The following is a 21,278-nucleotide window of genomic DNA, read 5'->3' as shown; positions in this document are numbered from 1 at the left end:
CCGCCCCGGGACCCGCGTGCGCGCGATCCCCGCCGCCCCAGCTCCGGCGACTCGCCTCGGGGTCTGACCGCCTGCGGCGCGGAGCCAGGCCCGTCCCGCCACCGCGTCGCTCTGACCGGTGCGTGCGTCAGCGTGTGTCGTTAGCGCCCCGCAACGGGCTCTCCGATCCCCCCCCTGCGCGCGCGGAACCAGGAACAGGCGATAATTCAAAGCGGCGCCTCGCACCGCCGGAAGCGGCCCTGTTCTACACGGAAGCACTTTCGAAAGGGGAGGAAGTGACGCCTGTCGGACGGAAGGACAGAAGTTACCGGTTTCCGGCCCCGGCCGGAAGTGTCTGTGTTTGAGGCCCAAGATGGCGGCGGGGATGTACCTGGAGCACTACCTGGATAGTAAGAGCCGCGGCGCGGCGCGGCGGGGGGTAGCGCCTGCCGGGAGGGTCGTTGCCTGGGGCTGCTCTTGGCGGGAGTGGGTTCGGCTCGGGGCGAAGCGGCGCGCGGGCTTCCGGGGCTCGGCTCCAAGCGCGCGCAGTCCCGCCCAGGGCGCGGTGGCGCGGACCGAGCCCGGCTAGCGCCAGTGCGCGGCGGGGACTGGGATTAAAGTGCGGCGCCGGCGCTGTGGCCCCTTCCCCGCGCTCCTGGGGTGGCGGCCTCGCCCTGGCGTCGCGGAGCTGTTCGCCGTTCCTGCTCTTCCTGCGGTCTCTGGAGCCCGGCTCGATGTGGTCTGGGTCAGTCCTGCACACCTGCCCTCGGAGCCAGTTCCTGCCTGGGGGTAGGGGTGGAGCAGCTTCCTCTTCTGCACCTTCTCGCCTGCATCCTTTCCCTGCTGACTTCTCCTTTCATCGCGGTTTATATGCTGGGGGAAGGGTGGGTTTTTTTAGCTTGTTCCCCCTGCCCCATACTGCACAGTTAACCTGTGAAACTTGTTGCCACAGGCTGTTGTGTAGGCTAAGAGACTATAACATTTAAAACAAACAAACAAGCCTAGATAATTTCATGGAGGACAGGCCAGTGACTATTAGCCAACATGGTTGGGGATGCAACCTCATGCTCTGGGTTCCCTAAACCTATGAGTGGGAGTGGACGCTGAATGATTGCCTGGTGTCTTCATTGTGGAGCGGCTGACACCAGCCCTTGTCAGAAGACAGGATACTGGGCTAGATGGACCATTGGTCTGACCCAGTATGGCTGCTGCTATGTTCAGAAAGCAGATTGTTTGTGCCAGGCTCCTGCAAGAGCTGGCAGCCATACAGCTGGTATCGGTGTGGGTGATGGTTAAGGATATGATTCTTTCATGGAGGTTTCAGAAGTCACGGAATCTCTGATTTCCAGCAACCTCCTTGACTTCAGCCTACAGTGGCTGGGAGCTGCGGGGTACCTCTGCCACCTGGCGTTGGGGGCTCCTGGAGCTTCAAGTGGGCCCTCACCAGTGCCTGGCTGCTGGGGGTGGTCTGCGGACCCTGCAGCTGAGCTTTCCATTTTGTCATGGATATTTTTAGTAAAAGTCACGGATAGGCCATGGGCTCCCATGAATTTTTTGTTGTTGTCTGTAACTTTAGTGATGGTTTGAGTAAAGAAGAGAGAAAGTAGTTAGATTTAAAGTTCTGTCTCCTATAATTGACAAAAAAGCATATTTTTCTCCATCCCCCCCTCCCCGAAAGCAATAAAGGAGAGTGGACGGTTTTCAGTGTTTTTTCTCTTTAGTAGATGGCTGGAGAGGGTGGTGGTGAGCTAAATTCCACTATATTTATGATTTTTTCTTATATTTGTATGGTGTTTGTTATAGCTGGTTATTTTTATTTGCATAGATGTTTTAAAATTTTCCTTGCTTGTTTTTTGTTATAGTGTAAGTGGTAATTTTATAGATGAAGCTGGTAGCACCATTTTTTAAGATTGCCTGATACTTCTCATTATAAGACCCTCACTTTCAGTTGCTTATAACTTTACCAAACTTGGTCCATTTTGGGGGGGAAAGTCTTGTGAGCTGATTATTATTATTTTATTATTTTTAATTTCAGCCAAAGTAGTTCAGCTGCTTCTGAGAACAAGTCTAGGAGAAAATGTTTGTCATATTTAAAAAAGATATGTTAGCAAACTATTATTTAGAAAGTGCTAGTATGTGTTAAAGTAGGGACTTTAAATTTGGCAGGGAAGTTGCCCTGGTAGTCAAGATTGTGCCTTTTGCCATCCTGGAGAAAATTCACCCAAATACAGTAACTCCTCACTTAATGTTGTAGTTATGTTCCTGAAAAATGCGACTTTAAGCAAAACAATGTTAAGTGAATCCAATTTCCCCATAAGAATTAATGTAAATGAAGGGGTTAGGTTCCAGGGAACTTTTTTTCACCAGACATAAGACTATATTTAAGTGTGTGTGTGTGTGTGTGTGTGTGTGTGTGTGTGTGTGTGTGTGTATATATATATATATATATATATATATATATATATATATATATATATATATATATATATGTATGTATAAAATATACAAACACACACATGCAGTATAAGTTTTAAACGAACAATTTAACACTGGTACACAGTGATGATGATTGTGAAGCTTGGTTGAGGTGGAAGAGTCAGAGGGTGGGATATTTCCCAGGGAATGCCTTACTGCTAAATGATGAACTAGTAATTGGCTGAGCCCTCAAGGTTAACTCTCTCACTCTACAAGGTAGCAGGAATGGAGGGAAGAGAGACAGCATCACAGACAACAACACACGTGTGTGTGTGTGCACGAGAGAGATGTGCATTTCCCTTTTAAGTACATTGCCTTGTTAATTAGATCATCTTGCTGAGACTGCAGCTGCTGCCAGCAAGCTCCCTCCATCGTGAGCCATGTCTTGTGTCATCCCTGCTCTATAAAAGATGGGGTAAGCAGGGTGCAGGACTAGGGGGGAGGGGGACACCCTGACATTAGCCCCCCTCTTCTTCCTCTTCCCCCCCCCCCCGGTGTGCACAGAAAGCAGAAGTCTCGGGGAGCAGCTCCAAGGCAGAGGGCAGGAGCAGCACATGGCAATGGGGGGAGGGACAGCTGAACTGCGGGCAATTGATAGCCTGCTGGGTGGCTGCTGCACAGGGAACTTAGGGGAGTGGGGAGCTGATTGAGGAACTGCCGGTCCACCCTGGTTCCAAGCCCCCACCAGCTAGCTGCAATGGGCTGCTCTTCCTGCAAGCAGTGGACAAAGCAGGTGGCTGCCAAACAATGTTATAAGAGAGCATTGCACAACTTTAAACGAGCATGTTCCCTAATTGATCAGCAACGTAACAACAATAACCGGGACGACTTTAAGTGAGGAGTTACTGTATGGCCAAGTTACAAGTTTTTTGGGGGGAAAATCTGTTTGCACATGCTCAGTATAAACTTGCTGGAACTTAACAGCTAAATTCTCTGAAAATTCTTTCAGTACTGAGTATGCTCTAGCTTCAGGCTGCAGGGGCCAAACAACACTTCCCTGCAATTGCCACTCTTGGCTGCTGTGGGCCAGTGTGGCACTGGAACTAAAAGCAGAGAGACTCTCTCTCCCCTGTGGTCTCAGTTCTCTCCCTGCTGCGCCCAGACAGTGTGGAGAAGGGAGCTGCCTCAATTTAAAGCAGACAGGACAAGAACCAGACTTGGAGAGAGAAGATTTGGCAGGAAAACTGGGATTAGCTGGTTATAGATACTGAGCCGGGGCAGGAGAGACAAAGCTCGGGAGGAGCCAGGGTATGGCGAGAGAACTAAGACTAGATGGGCAAAGATATTGGGGAAAGGGAAGGCTCAGGCAAGGTATGTGTGGGAGAATTGAGTTTACATGAGCCCAGGGAGGGAGACTGGGAGCCAGTGTGGAGCGGTGAAGAGGGAAAGAAATGGATTTTACAGGGATACAAGGGACTAGGGCTCAGACCTGGAGCTCAGAGGAAAGGACTAGGATTGACTGGCACTGGAATGAAGAGAGAGGACTAGACAAGGACCGGTTGGAAGGCATAGGAACAGAAGGCTGCGTGACCACCGGAGTGCACACTTTCCAGAAGCTGGACTGGAACCCAACATTCCTGTTTTACGCCATTCGTTTGCTGTCAGCAAATTGCTGTGAAACCCACTGGCAAAATGTCTTGTACCCCTTCTGCATCAATCCATGTAGAGGACAACAACCTACTATTGCTGTCAGTTACTGCTTAGCTCAGGTGCTAGAGGTCAGTGCAGTGGATTTAAAGGTTTTAACTCTGCTGATGAGCCATGTGGCTGTCAGTATATCACATGATGAAATTTGAAATTACCCATTAAAAAACTTTCTTATAAGAACATTAAGGTTTCAAAGTCAAGCTTCTAGAAGTTAGGAAATGCCAGAATTAAGGTTGCATGTTCTTTTAATGCAGTTTTGTGTGTGTAATAAGTGGGTTGTCTAACACTCCCCACTGTAAAAATATTTTTCAGCTCTAACACCTTTGTAGTTTGCAGCAGGCACTTAAAATTTAGCAGAAGGGATGGTTCTAGGGTCAGAGACGCACGTCTTGCTGTCCCTATGAAAACTGAAAAAATTATAAGACTATAAAACCATCTCCGTTTGCAGTTTGTATTATACTCTGCAGAGCATGCTAGGCTTGCTGTTTAAAAATGTGACTGTTGTGTCTGTACTGAGCATGCCCTAGTTTCGCTGAGTCTATTCACAGACAGACACATTTGAACTGAGCATGTCCTCCAGCAACTAACTTCATCGTGGTGAAGCAGCTACACTTCCTGGAAACATAGATGCAACGGAGGTGGTGGTAAAGGAGGAAACATGTCTCTTCAGCTTTCTTCCTCTCTGGTGATGTCTGTGTGTCCCCTTCAACTCTGTCCAGTATCAGAGGAGTTAAAAATGAAAAGGCTTCTTCTGACTTCCCTAAAACGTGTCCTCCTGCAGCTTCTTATCTCCATTTAATGTCCTAAACCAGGGGTTCTCAAACGGGGTCAGGACCCCTCAGGGAGTCACAAGGTTATTACTTCGGGGGTTGCGAACTGTCAACCTCCACCCCAAATCCCACTTTGCCTCCAGCATTTATAATGGTGTTAAATATATAAAAAGATGTTTTCAATTTATTGGGGAAGAGGGGGTCACAATCAAAGGTTTGCTATGTGAAAGAGGTCACCAGTAAAAAAAGTTTGAGACCCACTGACCTAAACCATTTTTTGTCCCCTGCCTCCACTATTGCAGAAGCTGGATCTGCTATGCTGTAGCTATCAGATCCTGTAATGGGAGGAGGAAGCTACATAGTGAAGCACTTTCTCCTCCCCTACACTAAGGAAGCTGTGGGTAATGAGAGAGGGAGGAAAAAGGAGGGAGATCAGAGAGAGAACTTGGGAAGGGAAGAGTCTGAGGTGACGGCTGGGAGAGAGAAGACTGGGATCGGGGGAAGGAGCGCCTTGTTTTGTGGAAAGGAGCTTGTGTGTATGTATGTAGACTCTTAGAAGAGCCCATGTAAGAAGTCCCTTCTGTGTAGAGGCAGTCTGTGTGTGCTGTGTTTGCGTTTGCTTGATTTTTGGGGTCGGAAGGCCAGAGAACGTGACTTTTTTTGACTGGGATACATGAGACAAATGACTGTTAGAGATTTTGTAGGGAGTGGTAAATGAGTATAATCTTGAGGGGCAAGTTGATGGCACAAGAATGTGATTTTTGTAGCAATCAAAGGACCCTTAAGGACTGTGGCCTCATTGTGCTAGGCACTGTACAAACATGTACAATAAGAAGATATGATCCCTGCCCTGAAGAGCATTTTACCCAAGGCCCTATGTACACATGAAAGTTCCACTGGTGAAATTGCCCTTATATTGGAGGGAACTGCTGTACATCTACTCAAACACACACATTTCCTCCAACCCATGCTTCTCTAGATGTCCACTGATGGAAGTTACCCTTGTTTCTATCTATAGTAAGTCTGCACCGGTAGGAGTTAAATCTGTGTAGTGCAGCAGGGACTTGTTTCACTTCCATGGCAAATAGTTCTTCTGCTGCTGTCTCTCACTACAATGGTCACAACAGATTTGACCTCTCTGGTCAGCTTTCTACATTTCTGTTCTGAGCTCATCTCAGCTAGAAGTCACCCACCTGTTCAGACAACACTGGCAAATGTACAGTTCCCATTCATAGACTACTTTTGAAAGAGCTTTCCCAACCAAATCTAACCTTCTTTGTTCATTATGCTTTGCACATCTGCCTGGAACCAGGAGGAGTTTTAATTGCTTTTAGGGACTTGGTGCATGGACTCAGTGCTCACTGGGAAGAGAACATTAGAGATGCTTGGGCTTGCAGTTCTCAGATCAAATCCACCCTGCCCATCATTCAGCCTAGGTTGCTTACAAACAGTGTTGACCCTGTCTGGAGGCTCCCCAGAAGAGTGCTGATAGCCATGATGAGATAGAGCAATAGGAGGATAGCACTGACATGTCTACTCAGAAGCTGCTTGATATTCATGGCATTGTCCTGGAGGCCATCAGTCAGGACCTGCTCCAGATGCAGATACATCTGCCTCACAGATGACAACGGAGACAGCATACTAGGGAGATGAGGGGCCCTCAGCCAGTAAGTTTTTATTGTAATACATAATCATTGTAGCTTTTTTGTGTGGGGGGGAGGAGGGGAGAGAGTGGACTTTCTCCAAGGTTTGCTTTGCCACCTTTTGCTTCTGTAAGTGGGTAAATACAGCTGTCATTTGGAAACCTCTCAATTTCTCCTCCTCATTGCTCTGCTCCACCCCCATCCCGCACCTTCCAAAATGCTGCTGAGACTACTTGCCCCAGCCTCTCCCCCTTTCTCCACACATACCCATCTTCTCCTGCCACTACTCTCCCTTGTTCGATTCCTGACACTTTCATTTTTTCTTCCCCCATTGAGCCATGTGGTTGGGTACAAAATGGCAAACAAACAGCAGCAGCAAAAAAATAATTCCAGCAGAAATGGCCCATGATGTGTTGTAACATAACTATAGAAGCAATTTTGAGAGCACAAAGTTTGAACACAATATCTGCCAGCAATACATACATAGTTCAAAGTACAGTAGTATAATTGCATCTTTTCAGTTACATTAAAACATCATGTTAATACAGCATCATAAGCAATGTCATTCACTATCTTGAGCCTTTGGTTTAACTGCATGCGTAACAGTATAATATAACAAGTCCATGGAAAATTACAGTACTTCTGTGCAAAAAAAAGGGGGTTCAATGCTTCATCGGCGTTATTGGCTGGCATATCAGAGTAACTCACTTAAACCTGTTAGTGCATTGTATCACAAGTTTTCAGAGATGATTATTTATTTTTAATCCTGATTTTTTTCATGTCTCCTGGCATATCAGAAAATTTCTGGGACAAGAGGCATTCTAATTTGATATGCACATTTAGGCAGTGCATGTTTCCCCATCCCTTCCATTCTATGTCAGGATACATTTTGTCATTTATCAAGCAGCAAATCTGGCAGAGCCATCTCAGCAGAAAACCCTGCAGTCTCTCTGGCTTGCATTTAGCCCTCTTGAATAATGTCTTCTTTTGCCTTTTGGGACTCTGCATCAGAGTCATGTGTTCCAAAACCAAGACCAAGACTGCCTGCGATGGTGTAACTAGAGTTCTAAGCAAGTCTCATATAATGCATCATTTTCCCACACTCTATCAAACTGTTAAAGTAAAGATTAGCATCGACATAATGATAAACATCCTTTTTCTAGGAAGCATTTAAAGGCTGCTTACCATCTTGCTCTGGGGGCCAGGTTGTTGGGGAACTATGGTAAATTAATGTGAAAATGGTCCCAAAAAAAGAGGGGTTGGGGGGAAGGGAAATGATATGTTTTCTTTTTGGGAGTGCTGAGTTTCCATATCTACTGCATTCACTATGATTACTGACTGATCTCTGTTTCTTTGAACAGTACCTGCAATAGACATACCTTACTAAAAGTTCCACTGATGCTTGCTGCTTTATAAATTGGAGCACAAGAGAAAGGACCAGGATACCTGGATTAGCTACAGACTTCTTGTGTGACTCTGGCAAGTTGATAAAGCTACTCTGTGCCTCAGTTCTCCATTTGTAAAATAGGGATAATACTTTCCTCACAGGAATGTTATGAAGATGAAGCCCACTAATGATTGTAAGGCATATAGATACAGTAACTCCTTGCTTAATGTTGTAGTTATGTTTCTGAAAAATGCTACTTTAAGTGAAACAATGTTAAGCAAATCCAATTTCCCCGTAAGAGTTAATGTAAATGGGGGGGGGGGGGGGCTGGCATTAGGTTCCAGGGAAATTTTTATCGCCAGACAAAAGACTATATTGAGATTGAGGATATTTTTCACTTTCCCCACATGTTCCCAGTCATTCTCCGACTAATCCAATCCTCAGGACAAGGAGAACTACTTAATCTGTGTCTTATCTGTCACAGACTTGATCTTTATATTTTGTTATGTTTGTGAATGCTTTGCATGGTTGCTGAAGTTCTAATTGTGTTTAATAAAATGTGTATTGTTTAATAAGCAGCAGTGGTGTTCTTGGTTTCAAAACACAGATGCTAAAGTTTATTTAATAGCATTAAAATGCATAAAATCAGAAGATGAAAAGATTTCAGGACAGGCACCATTTTTCTGTTACGTGTTTGTACAGTGCCTAGAACAATGACACCCAAATTGCTCATTTGGGACCGTAGGCACTTCTGCAATACAGATAATTGTATAATTCAGTATATATTCTACCAAAACATAATATGTTGCTGTCTCCTGTTCTCAAAGTGTATGCACAGAGCATTTTTGACCATGGCACTTCTGCTGGCAATATTGCCAACAGTGGATTGCACCTTGGACTATTCAGATTTGTCAGGTAGCCTCTGCACCTCTGTCCAATCGGCAGCAATTACTCCTCCTTTAATCTCAAATTATGTGTAAAAACAACCTACAGCAGTAATAGAAGGAAGATGAGTCCCAGAACAGTCTGTCTGTGTCAGACATTTCCACCTCCCCTTCAGCCTACCAAATGCATGCTCTGTAACCATCTTACAGTGGCTTAGGGTATAGTTAACTGGTCTGTCGGTTCCTGTCAAGATTTACAGTAGCTCCCTTTATAAGCCAGGGAAACAAGAAGGTGGTGCTGAGTCATCCAGAATAAGTTGGTTCCATTTCTTCATTCATATCTGGAGTGCAGTAGGGGAAGAGAACTTCGTTTCATTTTTGTGACTAGTGCTGAATTTCTGAAGATCCTAGTATCACGAACTTTTCCTGACCCATCCAGTGTTAATGCTCGTTAACTGTTGGGGTCTTCAAACAAGGCCTACAGAACCATGGCGTAATTGAATGGCAAGAGTTGGTAAGGGGGAAACAGAATGGGCACATGGGTCCTTTCAGTAGATCCCTATCACAATTGGGATCTTTTCATACACAGCAGTGAGTTCCTGTATGACCTACTTTGATCACATGATGCAGTGTCAAATGCTGAATAGTCTTGTACACACTTTGCATTAACAGCTCCAACTGTGGATCTTTCATTACTGAAATGGTTTTTGCACTGATTGGTAGCAATTGGTGATGGTCAGCTTCCAAACAGTGGTTGTCACTCACTTGTGCGTGCTGAGAGGTGCTCTCATTCTGGCTCTGGCCCTGCTTCATCAGTGCCCTCATGCAGTCTGAAGTTTTGAAGCTTTCATCATCCTGAATCTCCAGGTTATCAATGCTTGTTGCCTGGAGCAAATAGCAGCATCCCTCCAAAGGCAGTTGATCAAAGAATAGGTTTTGTTGGTCATGCAGATTCCATTTCTGGGTCCTTCTCTGAATTTCTCAAACAATTAAAAAAATTCTCAGTCAGCATGGGTACCACATTGCATGCTTTCAGTTATTCCAAGACCTGCTTTTCAGTCTCAGTAATGGACAGGAGCACAGTATATTTCCATCACTGTGACAGAGTTGTTTAGAAATGGCACTTCATCATCTAAATTCCAGGATACAGTGAGAAGATTGTAGGAATTAGGCCTCTCTTCCCCCAATTTCTCTGGCCTCCCGGAAGGATCTCACAATCTGGAGCAAAAATTACTCAGAATGCAGCGTGCCTAGGAGCAGTGCAAGGAAGCCTGCCATGTCTATCCATACTGGAATTGATGCAGCACAGCCCTGCTATATGAATATAAGGCCCAAAAGCAATGTATCTTACCACAATGCAACTACAACAATGTGGGCACATGCAATCAATGTAAGATGCATTGGTTTTACTACACTAATGGAATTCTTGTGTGTAGACAAGTCCTAATGTAAGATAAGACACAATAAGTAGGTAATCAAATGTTAGAGAGGGAGGGAAGATGAAGAGTAACATTGTGCAGTTACATAGGCTTGCAGTATGAAAAATATTAATGGCTGTGAATCGTAACTTGTTTCTATATAAATATCAGTAATCCCACTAATCCTCTGCATATCTATGAATGTTTTGAGTTTTTTATAGGATTTTCAGGATAATGGCAGATAAGTCTGTGTATTCTACGAGGGGAAAATCAGCATAGTGTGCTGTGTGAATGCCTGTGGTCTTGTCTACAATGGTGATGGCTTTAGGGTATCTGTAGTTACAGGGTGCAGTGAAAAGCAGGCTGCGTCTGTACTAGCTAACCGTCTCAAGAAAAGACTCCACCGGGGGGAAAGAGCTGTGAAAAGGCTCTAAAATCTTCCTGTTCCTGGTGCCTCTCCTTACCATAGGGAAAAAGACTCCAGCAAGGAGCGGAGGCAACGGGGAAAGGCTCAGACAGCAGGGAGCTGCTGGAGCCTTTTCCTGTTGCCTTGCCCCAGCCTCAGTCTCCCTGGTGCTTGAGTGTTTTCCTGGCAGCATGGAGGCAGCATGACATTAAAATTGCAGTGTAGATGGGGAGGCACTGCTTGAGTGTGTAGAGAGCCAAGTAGGGTATATGTCCTGAGGTTTTGGTGTATCTTTACTTGCCTATGCAGTGCCTCACTGTCTACACTGCTGTTTATACACATACTTAGATGGTGGACAGTATATGTACTCTACATAGCGATGTAAGTGCAGAGAGAGCCTGTGTGTGATTTTTATGGATAAGGCTGAAGAATGAGACTCATATTGAGAGAAACAGGATACAATGTGCAAGAATACAGGAAACTGGGAACGTGGGAGGAAAGGAAAGATAGGAGAAGGTAGAGGCTGGTTATGTGGATTAAGTAAGAAAAAAATATAGGAAAAGAAAAAGGAAGGGGATGGGGGAAGAAGAGAAGAGTGTAATTTTTTTTTTAATGTTGTACAATATAGACAGAAGACAGGAAAAGATAAGAAACCTACTACAGGTAAGAAAAAAAGGGCGAATCAAGCGGAGAAGGGAAAAGGAGAAAAATGCAAGGGAGACAAACATTTTAAAAAGCTTTTACTTTATATAATTTTTAGAGTGTCAAGTGATTAAAAAAATTGCAATTAATTGCATGATTAAAAAATCGTGATTAATCACTGTTTAACGATAATAGAATACCATTTATTTGAATATTTTTGGATGTTTTCTACATTTTCAAATATATTGATTTCAATTATAACACTGGATACAAACTGTACAGTGCTCACTTGATATTTTATTACAAATATTTGCACTGTAAAAAAACAAATAGTATTTTCCAATTCACCTAATACAAGTACTGTAGTGCAATCTCTTTATTTTGAAAGTTGAACTTACAAATGTAGATTTATGTTCAAAAAATAACTGCATTCAGAAATAAAACAGTATAAAACTTTAGAGCCTACAAGTCCCCTGAGTCCTACTTCTTGTTCAGTCGCCCAGACAAACAAGTTTGTTGACATTTGCTGGGGATAATGTTGCTCACTTCTTGTTCACAATGTCACCTGAAAGTGAGAACAGGTGTTCGCATAGCACTGTCGTAGCCAGTATCACAAGATATTTTCATGCTCTAAAGTTTTGCATTGTTCTCTTTCTGAGTGCAGTTATGTAACAAAAAAAAAATCTACATTTGTAAGTTGCACGTTCATGATAAAGAGATTGCACTACAGTACATGTATGAGGTGAATTGAAAAATACTATTTTTTGTCATTTTACAGTATATAAAATATTATATTATTTTTATTTTATTATTTATTAAGTGAGCAGTGTACACATTGAGTTTTGTTGTAATTGAAATCAATATACTTGAATATGTAGAAAAACATCCAAACATATTTAATAAATTTCAATTGATATTTTATTGTTTAACAGTGCAATTCAAACTGAGATTAATCGTGATTAATTTTTTTCATGCTTTGTTGACAGTTTTTTAAAAAAAGATGGAATAAAATGTGCTGATTGGGAGGAATCACCTGCTTGATTAATAGTTTTAGGGCCAGAAGGGGCTATTATGATCATCTAGTCAGAGTAACACACAACATAGAATTTCACACAGTGATTCCTGCATCAAGCCCAGCAACTTCTGTTTGAGCTACCGCATATCTTTTAAAAACAGATAGACTGTTTAAGTGATGGAGAATCCACCACAAACCAAGGCAAATTGTTCCATTGGTTAATTACCTTCACTGTTAACATATTGTGCCTTATTTCTAATTTGAATTTGTCTGTCTTCAGTTTCCAGTAGTTGAATTCTGTTATGCCTTTTTCTGCTACATTAACAAGGACCCTTCTATCTGAAATCTTTTCTCAGTGTGTCCCTGAAATATGCCATGTTGGCATTTCATAATCATAGCTTGTTTTTTCTGATTAATATTTTTGTAAGGGACAACAGGGACAGACTGACATTTACTTTCTCATCAATCATTCACCTGAGCTCTTGCTGCTGTGCTGTCATAGAGGGTCAGTTGACTCAGGTCAGTATGTTCTAAGTTCACCGTTTACATATTGTCTATATTTCAAAGAATCCTTATTGAGGTTGCAGGAACAAACCATCCCAATGTGTAGAAAGATTAGTAAATATGGCGGGCGACCCGCTTGGCTTAACAGTGTAACCCTTGCTGATCTTAAACACAAAAAAGAAGCTTACAAGAAGTGGAAGCTTGCACAAATGACCAGGGAGGAGTATAAAAATATTGCTCAGGCATGCAGGAGTGAAATCAGGCAGGCCAAATCACACTTGGAGTTGCAGCCAGCAAGAGACATTAAGAGTAACAAGAAGGGTTTCTTCAGGTATGTTAGCAACAAGAAGGTGGTCAAGGAAAGTGTGGGCCCCTTACTGAATAAGGGAGGCAACCTAGTGACAGAGGACATGGAAAAAGCTAATGTACTCAATGCTTTTTTTGCCTCTGTCTTCACAAACAAGGTCAGCTCCCAGACTGCTGCACTGGGCAGCACAGCATGGGGAGGAGGTGACCAGCCCTCTGTGAAGAAAGAAGTGGTTTGGGACTATTTAGAAAAGAGTTGGCAGATGTGATTGCAGAGCCATTGGTCATTATCCTTGAAAACTCATGGCGATCGGGGGAGGTCCCGGATGACTGGAAAAAGGCTAATATAGTGCACATCTTTAAAAAAGGGAAGGAGGAGGATCTGGGGAACTAGAGGTCAGTCAGCCTCACCTCAGTCCCTGGAAAAATCACAGAGCAGGTCCTCAAGGAATCAATTCTGAAGCACTTCGAGGAGAGAAAAGTGATCAGGAAGAGCCAGCATGGATTCACCAAAGGCAAGTCATGCCTGACTAACCTGATTGCCTTCTATGATGAGATAACTGGCTCTGTGGATGAGGGGAAAGCAGTGGATGTCTATTCCTTGACTTTAGCAAAGCTTTTGATACGGTCTCCCACAGTCTTCTTGCCAGTAAGTTAAGGAAGTACGGGCTAGATGAATGGACTATCAGGTGTATAGAAAGCTGGCTAGATTGTTGGGCTCAATGGGTAGTGATCAATGGCAGCTGATATCAAGTGGAGTGCCTCAAGGGTCAGTCCTGGCGCCAGTTTTGTTCAATATCTTCGTTAATGATCTGGAGCAGGCCTGCACAACATGCAGCCTGCAGAGGCTCACTGTGCGGCCCGCGGCGGGATTCAAAAGGCTCTGAGCTGCCCACAGCTGCGGAGAGCCCAGAGTCCTTTAAATCCCAGCCGCGGCCGTGATTCAAAGGGCTCTGTGCTGCTCGCAGTGGCGGGGAGCTCAGAGCTTTTTAAATCTCAGCCACGGCCGGGATTCATAGGGCTCTGAGCTGCCCACAGCGGCAGGGAGCCCAGAGGTCTTTAAATCCCAGCTGCGGCCGGGATTCAAAAGGCTGTGAGCTGCCCGCAGCTGTGGGGAGCCCAGAGCCATTTAAATCTCAGCTGCAGCCAGGATTCAAAAGGCTCTGCGCTGCCCACAGCCACGGGGAGCCCAGAGTCCTTTAACTCCCAGCCGCGGCCGTGATTCAAAGGGCTCTGGGCTGCTCGCAGTGGCGGGGAGCTCAGAGCTCTTTAAATCTCAGCTGCGGCCGGGATTCAAAAGGCTCTGAGCTGCCCGCAGCGGTGGGGAGCCCAGAGCCATTTAAATCTCAGCCGTGGCCGGGATTCAAAAGGCTCTGGGCGGCCCGCAGTGTTGGGGAGCCCAGAGCCATTTAAATCTCAGCCGCGACCGGGATTCATAGGGCTCTGGGCTGACCACAGCGGCAGGGAGCTCAGAGCCATTTAAATCTCAGCCGCGGCCGGGATTCAAAAGGCTCTGGGCTGCCCTGAGTGGCGGGGAGCTCAGAGCTCTTTAAATCTCAGGCGCAGCCGGGATTCAAAAGGCTCTGGGCTGCCCTGAGTGGCGGGGAGCTCAGAGCTCTTTAAATCTCAGGCGCAGCCGGGATTCAAAAGGCTCTGGGCTGCCCTGAGTGGCGGGGAGCTCAGAGCTCTTTAAATCTCAGGCGCAGCCGGGATTCAAAGGGCTCTGGGCTGCCCGCAGCCGCAAAGAGCCCAGAACCCTTTAAATCTCAGCCGCCAGGGCCGGCTTTAGGCCAATTCAACCAATTCCCCTGAATCAGCCCGCCGCTAGGAGGACCACATGCCCAAGCCCCAGTACGGTGTACTGGCAAAAGCTAGTGCACTGTAGCGGGGTGGCCCAGCTTCCCCAGGGGGGCAATTTAAAAGGCCTGTGGCTCCCAGGCCCTTTAAATTGCCACCAGAACTTCCCTGCTGGAGCCCTGGGGTAGGGCTGTGGGGCTCTGGAGGCTATTTAAAAAGTCCGGGGTTTCCATCGCTTCTACTGCCCCAGCCCTTTAAATAGCCACTGGAGCCCCACCACTTCCCCAGGGTTCCAGTGGCTATTTAAAGGGCTGGGGTGGTAGAAGAAGGGGAGCCCCGGGCCCTTTAAATACCCCCAGAGCTCTGGGGTAGCGGGGGGCTCTGGGGGCTATTTAAAGGGCCGGGGCTCCAGCTGCATCTGCTGCACCGGTCCTTAAATAGTCGCTGAAGCCACACCACTTCCCCAGGGCTCCCTCGGCTATTTACAGGGCTGGGGCGATAGAAGCAGGGGAGTCCCGGGCTCTTTAAATAGCCCCCAGAGCTGCGGGGGGGGGGGGTGTCTCCAGATGCCTTTGCTGCCCTGGTCCTTTAAATAGCCCCTGGAGCCTCACCACTTCCCCGGGGCTCCTGCAGCTATTTACAGGGCTGGGGCAGTGGAAGCAAGGGAGCCCCAGGCCCTTTAAATAGCTCCTGAGCCACGGGCTGCTACTGCTACCCTGGTGGGGGAGGCAGGAGGAGGGGGCACTCACCATACAGGATGGGCAGTACTCCCTGTTCCTGCACCAGTTGCCCGCAGCCAACCCCTGCCGCACCTCCTGCCCTGCCTGCACCAGTTCCTGTCTGCAGCCAGCCCATCTCCAGCCAGCTCCTCACCCGCTGCCTTGCCTTCAGCCCTGCACCAACCCGTCTCCAGCCAGCCCTGCACCCCCTTCCCTGTCTCCAGCCAACCCCAGCCGCACCCCCCTACCTGAAGCCAGCCAGTCCTGCACTTCTTTGTCTCCAGCCTTGCCAACCCATGCCGCACCCCTCCTGTGGCCCTGTCTGAAGCCAGCCAGCCCATCCCACACGCTGTCTCCAGCCTGCCCCACACCCCTTGCCCAGCCTGCAGCCATACCCTACCTCCAGCCACCTCCCCCCTCACCTCCAGCCAGCCCCATGTCCACTGATGCCCTGTAGTTCCCAGGGAAGTAACCCTGCACACCTGCTTCAATGAGGTGGGCAGGGAGGAGTTGGGACCTACACGTGCACCCTAGCACACCCTCAGGGAGTGGCGGAGCTCATTTCTAGTTCAGACACATCTTTTTAAAGAAGAACTTTAGGTAGGGTTAACATACATCTGTACTTTCCCGGACATGTCAGGCTTTTTGGATCTTAAATGGCCATCCAGGAGGAAAATACGGACGTATGGTAACCCTATTGGTACAAAAAATACATACTGTGGCAGAACTTTTTATAGGGAACCGGTTGCTAAGAAATGAGGCTTTTTTTTTTTTACATTTTTTTACATCCCTGCCAGGGCCCCGCCGAAAATGTTCGAATTGGGCCCCGCACTTCCTAAAGCCGGCCCTGCCAGCTGCGGACGGGATTCAAAGGCTCTGAGCTCCCCACAGCTGTGGGGAGCCCAGAGCCCTTTAAATCTCAGCTGTGACTGGGATTCAAAGGGCTCTGAGCTGCCTGCAGAGATTCTCAGCCGTGGCTGAGATTTAAAGGGCTCAGGGCTCCCCGCCGCCACGGGCAGCCCAGAGCCCTTTGAATCCCGGCAGTGGCTCCAGTGGATGTGCTGGGGCTGGGATTTAAAGGGCTTGGGCTCCCCTCAGCAGCAGGAGCTCTGAGCCCTTTAAATCCCTGCCCCAGCCCCACAAAGCTCCGGGTTCCCACAGCCCCCGGAGCCCCGGGCCCTTTAATTTGACCCTGAGGGCTCTCAGCCAGCTGTTCAGCTGGGAGCCCCTGGTTGATTTAAAATCAAGTATCACCTCCCCACCCCCAACCTTCCTTTTTGGCCCACAGCTGTTTTGGTGGGGCGGCACTGGGAAAGGAGGGTTTGTTTCTGCAGGGCTGGGCGGTGCTGGGGCGGAGTGTTTCTGCTGGGCCGGGGCAGGCATGGGTGTTTCCGGGGGGCTGGGGCGGTTTCGGCCCTCAGCTGTATTTGGAGTAATGTGGCCCTCGCCGCTTTACAAGTTGTGCAGGCCTGATCTGGAGGATGGCATGGACTGCACTCTCAGCAAGTTTGCAGATGACAGTAAACTGGGAGGTGTGGTAGATATGCTGGAGGGTAGGGATAGGATACAGAGGGACCTAAACAAATTAGAGGATTGGGCCAAAAGAAACATGATGAGGTTCAACAAGGACAAGTGCAGAGTCCTGCACTTAGGATGGAAGAATCCCATGCTCTGCTACAGACTAGGGATCGAATGGCTAGGCAGCAGTTCTGCAGAAGAGGACCTAGGGGTTACAGTGGACGAGAAGCTGAATATGAGTCAACAGTGTGCCCTTGTTACCAAGAAGGCTAACTGCATTTTGGGCTGCATATGTAGGGGCATTGCCAGCAGATCGAGGGACATGATCGTTCCCCTCTATTTGACGTTGGTGAGGCCTCATCTGGAGTACTGTGTCCAGTTTTGGGCCCCACACTACAAGAGGGATGTGAAAAAATTGGAAAGAGTCCAGCAGAGGGCAACAAAAATGATTAGAGGGGGCTGGAACACATGACTTATGAGAAGAAGCTGAGGGAACTGGGATTGTTTAGTCTGCAGAAGAGAAGAATTAGGGGAGATTTGATAGCTGCTTTCAACTACCTGAAAGGGGATTCCAAAGAGGCTGGATCTAGACTGTTCTCAGTGGTAGCAGATGACAGAACAAGGAGTACTGGTCTCAAATTGCAATGGGGGAGGTTTAGGCTGGATATTAGGAAAAACTTTTTAACTAGGAGGGTGGTGAAGCACTGGAATGGGTTACCTAGGGAGGTGGTGGAATCTCCTTCCTTAGAGGTTTTTAAGGTCAGGCTTGACAAAACCCTGGCTGGGATGATTTAGTTGGGGCGTGGTCCTGCTTTGAGCAGGGGATTGGATTAGATGACGTCCTGAGGTCCCTTCCAATCCTGATATTCTATGATTCTATGTTTTCTGGGTGATTTGTTTGAACATGACTGACCATGACCATAGTTCATCCAGATCACCACAAATACACACAAAGCCCCTGGTTAAACATCCAGAGTACATAGTTGTGTCAGCACTCAAGTGCAATTTCAGCACTTTCAGTAAATTTCCATACATCCTATCTGATGCCAAGGGAATCCTGTTCCCAGAATCCTCTAGGAAATTCAGATTTACCAGGCTTTATCCACCACAATTCTTAATACTTCAGCACCATCCCAACCATCCCCCACTCAATATCCAATTAATAAAGGTTACCAAATTACACCAATCACACCAATTATACCTATTAATTATTGGGCTATGTGTCTCCTTTTTAAGTTAAAATGTCATTTTGCGATCTTCAGTTGTATAATCTGGTAATTGAATTTTAAAGTGTCCCTCTAAGGCTTGCCTTTTCTTACACAGTTTGCATATTTGATACCCAATACAGATGCACAGGAAAAATAACACTGTTATTTCAAGAATCCAAAATACAATTATCCATTCAGTCCCACTCCGCTCTGTTCCATGACATACAATATCATACCAGGCACATATTTGAGATTCTCTATCCTTTACAGCTTTTTCAATAACCTTGTGTTTTGAAGCAAGTGCACCTTTTACACCTATTGCAAGGCCTGTCATCTGTTCTATCTGATTTAATGTCCTCTGATATGTTTGTATTTCCATGTCCCGATCTGTATCATTCCCTCCACTTTCTTCCAAATTTGGTGGCATCAATCTGGGGTGAGTTATATGTTTTGATTACCTGAGGGTGCCATTGGTACTGTTCATATTGGAAGTCAATTATTTTCCTACATGTACACCACATTCCTCGTTCCAGGGTCCAGGTTTTTTATTGTTACATTACCTTTTAGTTCCTGGTGCCAACATAAATTTTGATTTTACTTAATACAATCCCCAACAACCTCTTTTCCATTGCAAATTGATAGTAAGGTTCTCTCCTTTCCATTCTAAATTCCTATTTCCCTTTTCAGTTTGTGTTCACCATTTCCATTGGGCTCCTATTATTCTTTTCCATCCTTCTCCAGGGATCTACTACAAACCATTTCCTTCTAGCACTATTTCATAGTATCTCATCTCATTTCCTCAAGCACTAGGATATATAACTGGGTTATACCTCTTGCACCTTTCCATTGGCTATTCCTGAAAGGATGAGAATACATTGGTGTAGTGTATGCTTTTGCATTTTTACCTTCCAGGTATCTTTGAACATGTTGTTAATGTAAGCTAATATTTTAATGCCTAATTCAATGCTTTTAGCCAATTACCTTTACTACTTTGTTCTACGATATCTTTCCGTTGTTCTCCAAATATTCCCTATGCTTCCATACAAACTCACCCCCCACCCCCAGGATAAACCAGTATGAATGTTTTTTACTTGTTTAACAATTTCCAAAACAGCATTTCTCAGTAATTTACTTAATTCTATTACTGACTGGTCTATTTTTTCATCTGCTACCTCCCATTGTCCCCCTGTGTTGGCCGCCTTAGCCAATTGTTCCAAGGTGTCTCTCACTCTTTCCCTTAAAATAGAGACACACTAGGTATTTCCTAATCCCAGAGCAGTGTTAAATGTTTCCCACACAGCATCCCTTTAAATCATTCCCCTTCTTTTTAAATCCCAAGACCAATATGTTTTATACCCAGCAGTCCACTTGGAACAGTTTGGATAGTGACTATCTATAACCCAATCCTCAGGAGATAAAATCAAAGTAATCTAAAATCTGGACCCATTTTGGATCCATCTGCAACCATGATCACCATCTGGGATCAGCCATTCCATTTGTTCAGGAGTAAAAGTTGTAACAGTCCTGTGTTCTTTCATCTGTTGGGTTATATTAGTCCAAATTTGTCCAGTTCTATGTTGTTGACCTCCAATGTAAGATGTTTCAAGGCACGTACGTGTTCATGGGGACATCTCTCTCTAGATACTTCCCATCCTTTAAATCAAGCCCCATTATGGTGTCCCTGTATCATGACTCATTCGTTCACAAACTCCCATTCAAAAGTGTTCATTACCATTCCTAATGAACCAGGGTGGATTTGATTTAATCATGGATTTCTACATAAAAGTGCATTCTTGTTGTTTGTTACCAACCTGAAGATCCTGCATGTTCAGACATGTTCCTTTTATCATCTTCAACGCAGCTTCCTCCTGAGAAGGAACATTTCAAATGATGTTTCATTCTGGCAATCAGGCCTTGCATTTCTTTGTTGCAGTGTTTGCATTTTGCACATATGCCTGTCTTACTCACAGGTAGAGGAACTTCATTAAAATATTCCCAGACTGGCTCTCTTTTATGGTCTGCTGCCATTATAGGTTTTCCCTTGTAGTGAGAGAATGGTATGGTAGATCTCAAATCAATGATGACTACACTCAGAAAGACCTCAAGACTTCTGGAATATGCTGCTCAAACAGTTTCACTTTCGTTTCTGCTGCCTTTCCCTCCCTTCTCACATTTATCTCCAGACCTCTTCTCCTTGTCCAGATCTATTCCACCCCCAATGATCTTCTGTTCATTGAACTTTTTGAAACTTTGCACTTTTAGAGAGAGGTAAGGGATTGACTCTGTGTACATAAATTTGCAGAGGGACAATAGAGTTGTGGTCCGTTATTTCTCACACATGTTTGTTTTTATTTTAAAACATTTTTGCTGTTAACAAGGATGTTATCTCTGGAGACTCAAATCCACAGTTTGAGAACCGCAAACCTAAGCATCTCTGATGTTCTCTTCTAGACTGAGCACTGAGTCCCATTGGGTAGATAGAAAGATTAACCTAAATAATCTATACAGAAGCCCCTGGAATCCCATAAGATTGGGTACCTAATCCATGAACTATTGGAACTCATTTACAAAACTTTTCTTAAACATTACATGACTATATTGTCTCATACTATAGAATTAGGGATTTTTTTGAGCTATAATGTATCTTAATTATAACTATCTTTAGATAGGTTTTACCCTCAAAAAGCATTTTAACAAAAAAAATCCGATTTAAATAAAAAATCATTTATTTTTATCCACCCTGTCAGGGTACTTACAGAATTTATGAACAGCCAAGCAACCAGTGTTCCTATCTGTTATAAGTCACCACAGCAACACTTACCCTCACTCCATTTTACAAGCGCTTTAATGGTGCCTAACACATCTATTTGTATTTCAAAAAGTCGGGAGACCATATTTTGCTTGGCATCATTTCTTCTACTTCTGTTTCCATGCCCTGAAATGTTCAATCTAATTTGGTC

The 21,278-nt window shown here is 45.5% G+C and overlaps 1 protein-coding gene across 6 annotated transcripts in view; it reads left to right on the top strand.

Moving 5' to 3' along the window:
- The first annotated feature begins 290 nt into the window (after positions 1-290).
- The window catches only part of ING4 (inhibitor of growth family member 4), a 36,290-nt gene continuing 15,302 nt past the window's right edge, over positions 291-21,278 (top strand). For 2 of the 6 annotated variants that reach the window (XM_030535643.1, XM_030535634.1), the window contains exon 1: positions 338-389. In XM_030535643.1, coding sequence (XP_030391503.1) covers positions 353-389 — 37 coding nt within the window. In that variant the 5' untranslated portion in view covers positions 338-352. Of the gene's footprint in view, positions 390-6,302; positions 6,539-7,875; positions 7,994-21,278 lie in introns of all 6 variants that reach the window. The other 4 variants (XM_030535662.1, XM_030535669.1, XM_030535677.1 and 1 more) reach the window with 4 other exon arrangements.

Source organism: Gopherus evgoodei, chromosome 1 (genome assembly GCF_007399415.2).
Source record: "Gopherus evgoodei ecotype Sinaloan lineage chromosome 1, rGopEvg1_v1.p, whole genome shotgun sequence".
NCBI classification, from domain to species: Eukaryota; Metazoa; Chordata; order Testudines; family Testudinidae; genus Gopherus; species Gopherus evgoodei.
This window is presented reverse-complemented; position numbering and strand designations above follow the sequence as displayed.